This window comes from Habropoda laboriosa, unplaced genomic scaffold (genome assembly GCF_001263275.1).
Source record: "Habropoda laboriosa isolate 0110345459 unplaced genomic scaffold, ASM126327v1 scaffold40, whole genome shotgun sequence".
Lineage (NCBI taxonomy): Eukaryota > Metazoa > Arthropoda > Insecta > Hymenoptera > Apidae > Habropoda > Habropoda laboriosa.
This window is the reverse complement of record NW_017100231.1, coordinates 7,455,132-7,468,156: the sequence shown is the minus strand read 5'-3', so window position 1 is coordinate 7,468,156 and position 13,025 is coordinate 7,455,132. Positions and strand designations below refer to the sequence as shown.

Sequence of the window (13,025 nt, the reverse complement as noted above, 5' to 3'; positions counted from 1 at the left end):
TATTTATTTTCATAATTTTATTTGTATTATTATTATTATTATCACGTTGTGATTTACATATTCATCTATTTATAAACAAAAGAAATACCAAGCATCAGCAAGAGACAATTTACTGCGGAAGCAGCTAAGGTACATCTCCGAATACTTCAGCAACTAAAGCAAATATTCTAACGGGAAATGGTAACAGAGAAAAGCTAAGAACAATGTATCGGAGTATAATATTTTAAACTATCTGCAATGAACAACTCTAACAGTCAGAAAGCAAGAAATATTCACTGGACTTCTGTATCAATCCGGTCTTTAATACTTTTACAATTTAATGTTAACTGTAGTAAAAACAAAAACTTTTCTTTCCTTCTCTCTTTATATCTTTCCCCCTTCTTTCTTTCTTTCTCTCTCTCTCTCTTTCTCTCTCTTCCTCTCTTTCGACTTTGAATTTTCATTTAAACACTAAAAGCATCTCTACTTAAAGGAAACTGTCTGTTTGTGTGAAAAATTTAATAACGTAATTGTGGCAACGTGTGAAACTTTCTGAGTGTACGATAGTTCTGCTCTGATCTGTCGTGTTTTGCATCGAATTTTGTAAAAAATCTACATGCATTCACTTTAATGAAAAAAAAAGTATAAATTACCTAGACGCCTTGGAAGACGAGACGGGAGCCGCCTCTGGCGGTTCTTCTTTTACTCTTGGCCTGGCTGACTGACGTGTCGTACTAATGGAAAATATGCATACTTTGTTATGACTTATACTGTTACCAGGCTTAGTACGTTGCTTTAGTAAAAACAACAAGCTATTTTATATAAGAAATTGTTTTTTTTTTTTGGTCCAAATTATAATTTATCAACTGACCACTCGTTCGATCAAAATTGAAATGAAACTGTACTTAATTCTACGACTTAATGCTTATTTAAGTGATAGAATTGGTTTAGCATTTTGTAATCGGATGTATAGACTAAATTAGAAAGTATGATAATAATTAATAATGTGTTATCCTAAGGACTACAAACTACAGTTAGCAGATATATATAAGTGCATATTTAACACTCATACATTCAAAGATGTTTTCAAATTCATCGTTAAACCTGTAACCATATTCAAATGTTCAAAGTGGTGCAAAGTATCTGAGCTTAAATTACAAAAATAAAACATAGCTTATGCTTACTTCGTACATCTAATCTATTCATATGGTTTCAGGATTATGACTCATTGTAGTAAAATGTTTGTACATATATCATTTTGATATTACTGAAGACATACTCAGCTATCTTAACATGTAAGTACTATGTTTCAAAATAGTATTTGTCAAAATGTAAATAAACATCTTGTCAAAATGTAAATAAACATCTTGTCAAAATGTAAATTTCATCTTCCTTTATAAATAGTTACTCTGCACATACTAATTCAATAAAGTAAAAATTATAACCATTTCGTTTTATACACTATATCTATTCTTGCTTTACGAACCATTTTACTGATTGTCAGTACATAAGGATTAATCATTTAATTTATGAACTGTTATTCTTAAAAATATGAATATTCACAAGGATTAAATAGCAAATCTTAGATTATTTTATACCTTGTTTGTGAAACTAGCAAAATCAACAGAAATATTTAATACAACTTTTAACATTTATAAGTAAAACTAGAGTATATTCATAAATTTAAGAATTAATCCTTTACCATAATCTAAACACATTTAGCAACGATTCAATTTTTTAATTATTTCTATCAAACATACTGAATTATACTCTGAATAGAAAATAATATCTACATTGTATTTATTACTTGTAAAAATTGCATTATCACAAGTAACAAAAGATATTTTTTTACATACTTTTTCATGTGACGATCTTGGAAACAGAAATTATGACTATACAGGAGGTACAAGAGGGAAAAATTATATATTTAAGTATCGTATGAATTATCTCAAGAAAGAAGTTAATATTCGTTTACATTGAAACTTTCTGGATTAAATTAATCATTATACATTAGGAAAACTATGTTACACAGCTTCAACCTTTAACTTTTTATTGATGCAAATTAATACGATTCAGAGGACATTTTATGACGTTAAGTGCACTTGCACGCATACTTCGTATACCATGTTGGCGACAAAAATATTTTAATGAAGTAGCATTGATACTGAGTACAGAATAGTTCATCTCTTTCCTCGAATTTATACTATTAAATAAGAATGTAAAGGTGTTGACACATTTTTCGAAGTATTCTAACGTATTTAAGAAATGAACAATAATTTATTTTAATCTATATACTCGTATACTTTAGATATTGAAATTATGAGCAATGCATTTGTTATTTATCTTTCTCACTATACAAATTTTCGAAATTTAATCAAATTAATAAAATTTTAATCAAATTCATTCAATCGATAAAATTACAATCTTGCTTCGTTTAGTGCATTGTAAAAATTTAAACGATTTACAATAAAATTTACAACTCGCAAATTGAATTGTTATTTCAATTACATTGTTGCTTTATAAATGTTCCTAAAACATTATATTATTTAAAGATTGTTATCACAATTTTGTAAATTTCTCTAAGTACTCTAAAAAGAAATCCCTCCCATCTTCTAAAATAATAACTAACGAGAAGCAGTAATGATTACTTTGTGACAATTATTTATCCAAAATTTATTAACATTGAAAAAAAGAAATTCAAAATATCTGCTACTTTAAAACAAATAAGCAAGAATACCTTTTTCTATCTCATTCTTTCGATCTCTCTATCATTCGATTCTTTAGTGACTGCTAAACAATAAACCCATTCCCATGTTAACCAATACTTACTGAGCAATTATTAAAAGTTGCGAAGCTATACATTATTGCCTAAAATATATATAACACAATTAACAGTCTTACTAGTAATATAATAAAAATAAAAAACATACATCAAGAAATATTCCTTTTTTAAAGTAAGTCTTTACTACATTTAGTACTTGATTGTTAATTTTTTGTACTTCATTACTTAAATATTTATTTTGTTGTTTCATTGTTAAATACTTTTCCTATTTACAAAATTGGAAATTATCATTTCTTTGTATGTATTAGTACTTTCTCTGTATATTACTATGCACAGCAAATAGAAGCTAACATAGGAATTGGAATAACCCATAGAAGTCTAATATTTATAATTTACCTGTCACTTTTACACTTGTTGATACTAGTTGATAAGAGCTCAGAGCACCTAAATCAAGATATGTGATTGTTTCACAAATAACCTCCACTTTTTATATTATAAAAACAACACATAATTTTTCTATAAATCTTACTTGTTTATCCATAATTCTGCAGATTTTCAATCAAATCTTCGCACAAATTTTAAAGGAAATATATAAATAAAAAGTGAACATTATTGAACAATCTGATACTTACAGTAGTAAAAATAGATCTAATTACTTAACACATTAATTGTTAATTTACCCACTTGATGATAAATATTTATAATTTTCATATGAATCAAATGAATTAACAAATTCTTCTCTTTAATATACATATTTAAAACAATAAAGCAATTTTTAAACTTTAATTATTAAAAGAGAAAACTTTTAACAGTTTAGCCCTGAATAAATATTAGCACTTCTTTCACAATTGTGAAAAATATAAAAATGTCTAACAACAATTAATGTGTCAAAGTAATATTAAGTTTATTTAACCCTGTTGCTGCCACTATGAGCAATTACTTCTGCTCGACTAGAGTTAACGCCCTTTCAGTTACTAACTTCGTCGAAATTACCATAGATAATAATTACTAACAATTCTCTTTGCTCCATTATAACATTCTACAGTTGTAGAATACATCTTCCATGTTTTGCCACAGCAAAAGGGTTAATTAATTTTGTATAATTAATGAAATCTAATATGTACTGTACTGTGAACTGTGAATATCTTATAAATTATTGTTACATATCTGTATAAAAATTATTCTTTAGTGGTCTTTGTCTGCAATTTTATAAATTTTCATCAATTGTTACAGACTGTATGAAAACAAACAAATATTACAAATAACTTCTACATTTAGTAACAGTTAAGTTTGTCCCAACTGAATATCTCAGTGTCTAGATAGACATTATTAACTGTTTTACAATTTTACGTTCGTATAAAGCAATACAATATCTCTTCTAAATATTGTTACAGAATTTATTATTTTACTTGCACTTATATGAAGTTTAGAATTGTTTTGATTCAAACTTTGTTTCAGAATTAACTTCATCTACTAAAATCTTGTCTAACATTATTTGAAACGTTCGTGAAATATATATAATACAATCAACGAACTTATCTTACTTAAAAGTCGATATCGTTGATATTAACGATACATATATCGATCCATTCGTGCAAAAAAAAAAAAATTACTATTGCGTTGTAAATTATTCTCGAGATACAAAATACTATTTAACAGACTGTATATAATATACCATTCGTTACAATGCAAATTTGAGGTTGTTTCGTAAATATAAACTTATCATATTTCGTTCTATATCACACGCATACGCCCTATTGCTATAAAGGCTGTCAATTATAAGCTGTGGCTGTCAGTTAATGCTCGACTGATTTGGATAAAAAGGTATATCCAATAGTGACAGTTAAAATAATTATGAGATGTTGAGCTTACCTTTCTTCTCTGCTTCGCTCTCTATACTCGCGATCTCTTTCACGTTCACGATCCCTCTCTCTGCTTCGTGATCTCTCCCGTGGATATGGTTCACTGTAATAACGTTCCCTGTCACGATCACGATCCCTTTCCCTTTCACGATCGCGTTCCCTGTCACGCTCTCTGTCCCTGTCCCTGCTTCTTTCTCTGTACTCCCTATCACGGCTCCTTGAACGCTCTCGTCTTCTTCTGTGGCTGCGTTCTCTATCACGTGAACGTGATCGTTCTGAAATTATTCAATATACATCTATTAATACACAAATATCATTATTTTAAATAACTGGAAGAAAATTTGTAAAATACGTCTATATAAATTTTCCTTTTATAACCCTTTTTATGCAATTTTCTTAAACAAATTAAGAAACTATTAAAACTATTACACACGTTTAAAATTATTCCAAATTAATATGATAAATTTACCTCTACGCGCGGATCCGTAGCTCTTCGTTTCAACCCCGCGTAAAGTGTCTTGAAGAGAACTGATTAAAATTTTACATCTATCATCCGCAGCAACCTTCGACTGTTTTATCAAAGAAATGGCTGTGACCAAAGTTTCTATGGCGCTTGCGTATTCACCTGCAGCAGCATCTGACACTGCTCGAGCAATCGCAGAGGAAGAAACTGTTCTATTTCTGCCCATAATTTCTTCGAATTCTTGCTCTGTAAGAGGAGGAGGACCTTCTGGGCGATGGTCAGGTCCTGGTGCGCCATATGGTGGCTGTAAGATATATACTTCATTTTCATATCTCTCTACTGTGAACAGGATTATAAAACTAAAACGTATTTTTTAAAATGCCAGAAACATATGTAATACCTATACTACTATTTTATGATCACTTAAAATGTAAAAGTAAGACAAAATATATACCTGTGCTGCAGGTGGTCCATAACCATGAGGTGGTACATGAGGTGGTCCATGTGGTTGACCATGTGGAGGTCCATGAGGAGGACCATGGGGTGGACCATGTGGTGGACCATGAGGTGGTCCATGGGGTGGACCGGGAGGGCCTGGTGGATGCTGCCCTGGATGTTGATGAGGTGGTCCTTGTGGGAAAAATGCTGGATTCACGTGTGGTGCTGGTCCTCCGGGAGGTCCTTGCGGTGGTCCTTGAGGTGGGCCTCCATGTCCAGGTGGCGGTCCTCCTGGACCTGGTAACATTCCTGATCAATATCCACGTTAGCTTGCAACATCGTGTGTAGCAAGCTTTCAATGCTTTATTTGATGAATGGTATGTCTGACTGCTTTAGGATATGCTTGCACAGTGAAACTGGTTTCTATAAATTTTCTTAATTTTAGTATTGAATGATCAGCTTTAATTTGAAAAGAGTAAATTGTTATTATCTTTGGGAATACATGGCAAAATATTAATGAGTTTTAATCAATGTCAGGAAACAGTTTTGAGTGTATTATTTATTTACGTTACCATTTAAGTTCTTGCATTGTATATAAATGCATTCTCTTAACAACTTCGTAACATAAAAAATAAAATTATTTTTCATGTTATTGTTGTCTGAAACACCTTGTACCTTCATACTCCTAAGCATAAATTTCCCTCAATATCATGCATTATTATATGAAAAATGAATAAAAGTATTGTTAATATTCAATGAACGTCCTAAATTCCTCACCACCCATAGAACCTGGAGGAGGTCCTCTCTGTGGTGGGCCTTGACCAGGTTGCGGGCCTTGCATATGTTGATGTTGAGGGAAACCTGGTGGTCCCTGAGGCCCGTGATGCATTCCTATGCACATTGAACAATTATATCAGTGAACTTCTTTTACAATAACCTTGATTACATAGTGCTTTGTTACTTAAAATTTTAGTATATCGTTTTGTATTCAATTTTGCATCATAATTCTGACACTTTACAATACAACACTTTAGTATCATAATTCTCACATATCTATACTATCATGCAGATTATAAACTGTAAAAAAACAAGAGCTTTATCATAATAAACTACATGAAATGAAGGAAAAACAGAGCACATGAGTCCAAGATGTTTCAGTATTTAATCTATTATTAAATAGAATATTTTACAAACCTGGTGGTCTATTCCATTCGGGACGTGGCTGAGCACCTCTTGGGTCACCTGGAGGTCCGCCAGGATGTCCAGGTGGACCCCGTGGAGGTCCTTGACCGGGTGGACCAGGTGGACCTCCGTGAAATTGCTGAATGGAGACAAATGAAGATTCTATTTCAATCTACCATAATTAAATGAAAAATCAATTTCTACACTTGAAAAATAACAGGAAGAAATTAATAAATAATAAGATGAATCAATAGCACATGTTACTATTGAGTATTGTTATGAAGATATTACCTTATTAGGGTAACATGTATAATGAAAATTTCTTTTTTGAATTACTTTGCAATGAAAAATAAAGTATTCAGATATCAGAGCCAGTTATAGAAGATTTATAGAAAACTTTTCATTAATGTGCTGCAAGAAACCCAATTAACCATTAAACAGATTGAAATGAAATAATTCAGTGGATTTCTGAAGAAGCTTTTCATGTTATACATATCTCATGCACTGCAATTACTGTGAACTTTAGATGAAACAAACATCTTGTACAGTCAATTTTAATTATTTGAAAAGTTAATATGTGAACACAAATGAAGATTACATATGTTCATGTAAAAACAAATAGTTAATTCATAAAGTACTGAAACATAAAATGTAAATGATTCTCTGATTAACAGAGTTAAAGATACTAAAATTACTTTAAAAAACAAATTTGACTTGAAATGTTTCAAAATTGATGAACTACAAATTAGAAGAATATATTTTTATTTAGTATCTGTTAATCAATTTTTTAAACAAATTTCATATTCAAAAACAAATGAGTATTGAAAAATTTAAAGAATGGATAATTTTTACAACGTGAAAAGCAGGAAAAACAACACATTATGTGTTACCTGTGGTATATGGTAACTGGCTTCTGAAAGGTCTCTAGTGCAACTCTGTTTACGCGGAGCGTAAGACATGTAAGTGCAAAAAATATTCTTGTAACTTGTACTATAATAATGAATCAATTTGCATATACTATACAATTTTTTATAACAAAAAATCATTAAAAAACAAAAAAATATTTAATAAATATTTTAAACATAATTTTAAGAATAGTAAAAAACTTTTTATTTGAGTTAAACCTACAATTGTATCTCATGTCTAGTTAGATCAAAATAGCTACCGAAGATGAATTTTGTGATCTTCAGTAGCAATGAATACTTTTTATCTAAATAATTAATTAGATTGAAAAACATTCATTTGTAAATTATAACAACATTTCTCTGTATTTATCCCAGATATAATGTATAAAATTTATTTAATTCTTAAAATAAGATTTCTGATAAACTGAGTTTTGTGCATAAATTGATTATTAATAAAACACAAACCACATGCAGTCACGTTTAATATTGATAAAAATCGATATTATACTACGTACCATTCCAGGTGGTCGATGCTGACCAGGACCTGGTCCAGGTGGACCTTGCTGAGGTGGGCCACCAGGTCCACTTGGACCTCTTGGTGGTCCAGGTGGACCATTTGGTCTTGGGCCATTCCATGGTCCTTGTTGATAGCCAGGAGGTGGTGGGCCTTGATTAGGATGTCCAGGTAAAGGATGATGTGGTCCCGGTCCGGGACCCATTGGTGGACCGTGCATACGTGGTGGACCTTGTTGGCCAGGTCCACCTGGACCTGGTGGACCCATGCCAGGAGGTGGCATTCTTTGTGGTCTCACACCTTGTGGAGGACCCATCATCATCCTAGGACCATGATTTTGTTGCGAATGTTGAGGGTGTTGAGGATGTTGTTGATGTTGTTGATGGGGTGGCATTGGTGGCTGATGTTGATGTGGATTATGGGGGCGCTGACTCTGACTCTGCTGAGGAGCCGGAGCTGGACGTGTCTTACACTGAGACTCAAACTGAGAACATGTACAAAATTTTTAATTTATTTAGCGGGAAAAGGAAATAACTATTACGCCGTCGAGAAAGAAAAGAAATAGTACTGAAGAAATAAACGAATTCAAGAAATGAAATCCTTTTATATAATAAGTTTTTGAACATTCATAGCCAATGTTACAGACATGTCCAGTTTAATTGTAAATAATATGTGCTTTAATTGAATCAAGTTATAGAAAGAATATTAATTTCTTGACAACCTAATGGTGTGTGTTAATCTTGACATACACATTCATGTTATTGATACGAAATTATTTACAATTGAGCTTTTTTTCAGTAAAATTTAATTAAAACCTAAAAAAGCATAGTGTAATAACTACAATTATTATCATAAAATTATGAATTTATAGTTTACAAAAAAGTGCATTAAATATTCGTAAATAATCTTGCATTCCTCTAATATTTAGAAGTTCTTTTCCGAAGAAAAGGAAGAGATATTTAAAGTTGTATTGAAAACTATCAGATTAAAAACTCAAAAATAAAACCTTATGATAAAACAAAAATAAATTTCTCACAGTATCAATTATTTCTTTCCCGCAAGTAATTATTTGTATATAAAACAAATATGTAGACTTACTTGATTCAAAGCTTGTTTAGTAGGAAATGTAACTACTGGATTCTGTCCATGCAATTCTTTTTTAGGTAATCTTTCCATACATATCCTCATGCTTTGTTCTGAACCCAGAGATATCACACAGAAACCCTTAGATTGTCCATTAGCTCGATTTTCAAAGAATTTTACTTCAACAAAATCTGATACACCAATGCTTTGTACTGCATCAGTTATATCTTGATCACTTGTCCACTGTGATATAAACATATCAATGAAATTTAAACTATTACAAAATACATACACTTATATAGAAAAATAATAAATAAAAATAAATTAATATTCAGTTACTTACCCAAGTCAAATTACCAACATATAGTTGATGACGTCTCCCAATTTGGTTTGGCTGAATATTATTCCCAAGTTGATGGTAAGGTGCACTACCATTTGTTTCTTCATTTGGAGAAGTAGTATCACCTCCACCATCTCCACTATTTCCTGTAGAAACACCACCATTCCCACCCGCAGGAGCTGCTATCACATCATCATATAAATCAACTCCATCACCAGCAAATTCATCCTAAAACATATTATCAAACACATACCATAATTAGGTGAAATATAGGAAATCAATACCAGTATGTATCGTTATTATAAAGATACAGATAATTAATTAGTTTTTTCTCAAATGAACAAGTCAAATTACAAGTTATAAATGGATCAAAAGTTAGTAATCACATTAAGATAACCTACAATTTTTATATTTAAGTAAAAAAAAACTTATTTTCCTATTTAATTTAATTATTTCACAAACAAACACATTGATATTTTAAAAGTATTTTATTATATGTGTAACTGTTTTCATGAATTCAATTTATTTGTTATAAATCCTAAGTATAATTGATTTATATCGCTAAAAGAAATGACAAATATTTAAAAAAAAAAATTTAATACAAGTTAGCAAAATTTTCATTTTGTTTTTTCAATTTATTTCATTTATTAATAAAAACATCTATATATTGACAAAAAAATATCAATTTCAAAATTTTAACAAAGGATAATTAATAAATAACATTCACGTACTGATAAACATTTCTTATACACTCATATCGTATTGCAATACATATTTAACTACACAAAAAAATTGATTCTAAAAACATATTTTCTCAAAAAAAGTAGGCATATTTATTGGCAAATATTAAAATACACTTATACTTTCATAAACTATGTAAGAATTATATGTACGTAATTCACAAAATAGTAAAATAGAAATACGGTGGAACTAAGGCCAATAATCCGGAAATATACAAATTCGATAAAAAGAACGGATTTCATAGATACTCATTAACCTCCTATTTAACATGTGCAACGAAATAAATTCTCTTTTCGATTAACCGTGGATCGCTCCGATGCAACTTGGCGGAATGAAAAAAATTCATATACGAAACAAGAAGCTATAGCAGAGAACGTGAATATATATATATATAAAAAAATATTCAACAAGAAAATGGTGTCTAGCATGCAGCAATATAACGTCTGTTAAAACTGAACTGATAAACGAAGTGGATGAATAAAGTGCTACGACATTTGCCTTACCGCTAACACCATTTTGCTTTTCTTGCTGTGAATCTGTATTACACGTATTTGCTTTTTAACTTTTTTCCCGATGCAACCAGCGTGCACGAGTGCACAGTAATTATGTAACAAAATACAGAAAGTGTTTATCCGTCGTAATAATCGAATGCAACAACTAATCGTCACGAATGAAATGTATGTTAAAATTAGTGTCCCGCCTGAACGAGAATGAGACACCGCTTTCCAGCAATCGTTATCCGTCTCTCCTCCATGACGCCGAACAATCCGCTCTACCTACTATCGCATTTTTCTCACAGTTTCAAACGTTTTTTATGAAAGCAGCCGATTAATAGCAACGTCTACCCACCGACTTGTTACTTATTAACAATGATAAAAACGAATTACCTGCGCGAAATCTTGCTCGAGATCGTCGGCGTACAAATCAATGTCACCGTCCGCCATTTTACGTACACCGACGCTCACTGCATTTGATGAAGGCGCCAAGCCTAAAGGAATAGTGTTATAGGAGAAAACGTGTTGGCGAATTACGTTACGTTTTCGACCCGGGCGGACGTGACGTCACACTGCGCCATCTTATTACCCCTTCGAGACGCACGGCGAATTGAAGTGGAACTAGGCTTAGAGTAGAGCTGCCAACATTCGAAGACATATCAACGAAATTTGAAAAATTCGAGATTTTCCTCTCTTTTTTGTTTTTGTTTAAAAAAAAAATAAATGACCGTTGAAATATATTGCAAATTTAAAGTTTTTCTTCTTATTACAATGTAGAAGAAAAATTTTAACAAAATCATATTGTAAAATTTAGATTTTTCTTATATATAGTCATACTTATACCGTAAATGTTTTATAAAAATTTTTTTAACGGTTGCTGATATAAAAATGTTTCAAGGATTTTATAAATACAGTTACCTATTGAGAAAACTCAGAAAACACTGTTAATTACATTTAATTAAATCAAAGGGTATTATTATTTTTACATCCGTTAGATTGGAAATAATTAACTTGGTTTGCAAAAAAAGGGTTAAATAGGGAATTTTCAAATCTTATGATAGTAGCACTTGGCGAGAACAGAAAAGGATAGAAGAGAAACTAATTTCGTATTGTGCGATTTACTACAACGAAAGTACCGACACAACGACCGGTTCGTTGTTCGTTCCGTGGTTCGTCTCTTCTTTTGTGAGCAGCTTCAGTCTTGAAAGGTACGTTTGTTGTCGATTTTTAAGTTTTTATTTCACCGTTTGAACACTGAATTAACGCTTCTTCTATAGAATAATTGTACTACGTTTTTCCGAGTTTCACGCATTTATAACCCCGAAAATTGTTGCTTTTTTCATCTGTCCCATGTGCACGCTCTTTATGTCGAAAAATTCGATTATGCGATGAATCTACGATTTCTATATCTTCTTGCTGAATCTGTAACAAAGAAATAGCCCGAGCGAATAACGATAGGGACGTAGTTGTATCCGTCGAATAATTAATAAATTAATACGATTTCCACTTTTTTTCGCTAACTTGCGTACCCTGGTAAATAACCTTTCTTTCTCCCTCGCAAATATGGTGACTTACAAATGTCAGTTTAACATCGTACAGAAATTAAACCGAATTAGTGGAATTTGTCACGCCTAAATGTTTCTGGAAAACCTTTATTTCGTTCATACGTGTTTGTAGATGAAATTTAAGGTATTTGCTATGCACGTATCATATAGAATATATCGCAACGTGCAATTGAATTTTGGCACGTTTACAAATTGATTAATGATTTCGCCTTATGCTTGTTTTAATTTTCTTTTTTATTTCTGTGCAAGAGTTTTTAATTTTTTCAACACCTTTGTTCTCATTTTTGAGAATACGTAAATTCAATTTTTTCTTTATCAATCTTCAGTCGTTTCTTTCCTCTTGTCTCCCCCCTCTCTCTTCTTTTTTCTCTACGAAGAAGTACGAGCACATCTACCTCAAATTTGTCGAAGAATTTGAAATGTGTTCCTTAGACGAATAATGTGAAATAGTTGTTGCTATTTTTTAATGTAATTCATTAATTCTTTAATTATGGTTAATTAATATTTTTATTATTAATGTCCATATTTTTGGAAAGAAATACGAATATACGTAAACTGAGCATTCTCTTAGTTAAAATGATTGAGCAATTTTACAATATGTATATTTGCATTTTCAAATGCCTATATAAAATTCTATGTAACTTCGAAGTGTTAGATTAATTGTTTTAAGGATATTA

General features: G+C 31.0%; 2 protein-coding genes across 3 annotated transcripts in view; one reads left to right on the top strand and one right to left on the bottom strand.

Moving 5' to 3' along the window:
* Positions 1 to 11,233, bottom strand: part of LOC108571519 (cleavage and polyadenylation specificity factor subunit CG7185) — a 12,021-nt gene extending 788 nt beyond the window's left edge. The window contains exons 1-11 of the mRNA XM_017933580.1: positions 11,177 to 11,233; positions 9,552 to 9,776; positions 9,224 to 9,451; positions 8,127 to 8,609; positions 7,597 to 7,641; positions 6,719 to 6,878; positions 6,302 to 6,415; positions 5,541 to 5,833; positions 5,093 to 5,390; positions 4,634 to 4,898; positions 633 to 713 (exon numbers count right to left, since the gene is read on the bottom strand). Of these exons, the coding sequence (XP_017789069.1) occupies positions 633 to 713; positions 4,634 to 4,898; positions 5,093 to 5,390; positions 5,541 to 5,833; positions 6,302 to 6,415; positions 6,719 to 6,878; positions 7,597 to 7,641; positions 8,127 to 8,609; positions 9,224 to 9,451; positions 9,552 to 9,776; positions 11,177 to 11,233 (2,249 nt within the window). The remainder of the gene's footprint in view (positions 1 to 632; positions 714 to 4,633; positions 4,899 to 5,092; positions 5,391 to 5,540; positions 5,834 to 6,301; positions 6,416 to 6,718; positions 6,879 to 7,596; positions 7,642 to 8,126; positions 8,610 to 9,223; positions 9,452 to 9,551; positions 9,777 to 11,176) is intronic.
* A 677-nt stretch (positions 11,234 to 11,910) lies between these two features.
* LOC108571509 (nucleosome assembly protein 1-like 1) overlaps positions 11,911 to 13,025 on the top strand; it is a 4,874-nt gene continuing 3,759 nt past the window's right edge. The window contains exon 1 of one of the 2 annotated variants that reach the window (XM_017933566.1): positions 11,911 to 11,991. The gene's annotated coding sequence lies outside the window, so the exon portion shown is untranslated. The remainder of the gene's footprint in view (positions 11,992 to 13,025) is intronic. The other variant, XM_017933567.1, reaches the window with a different exon arrangement.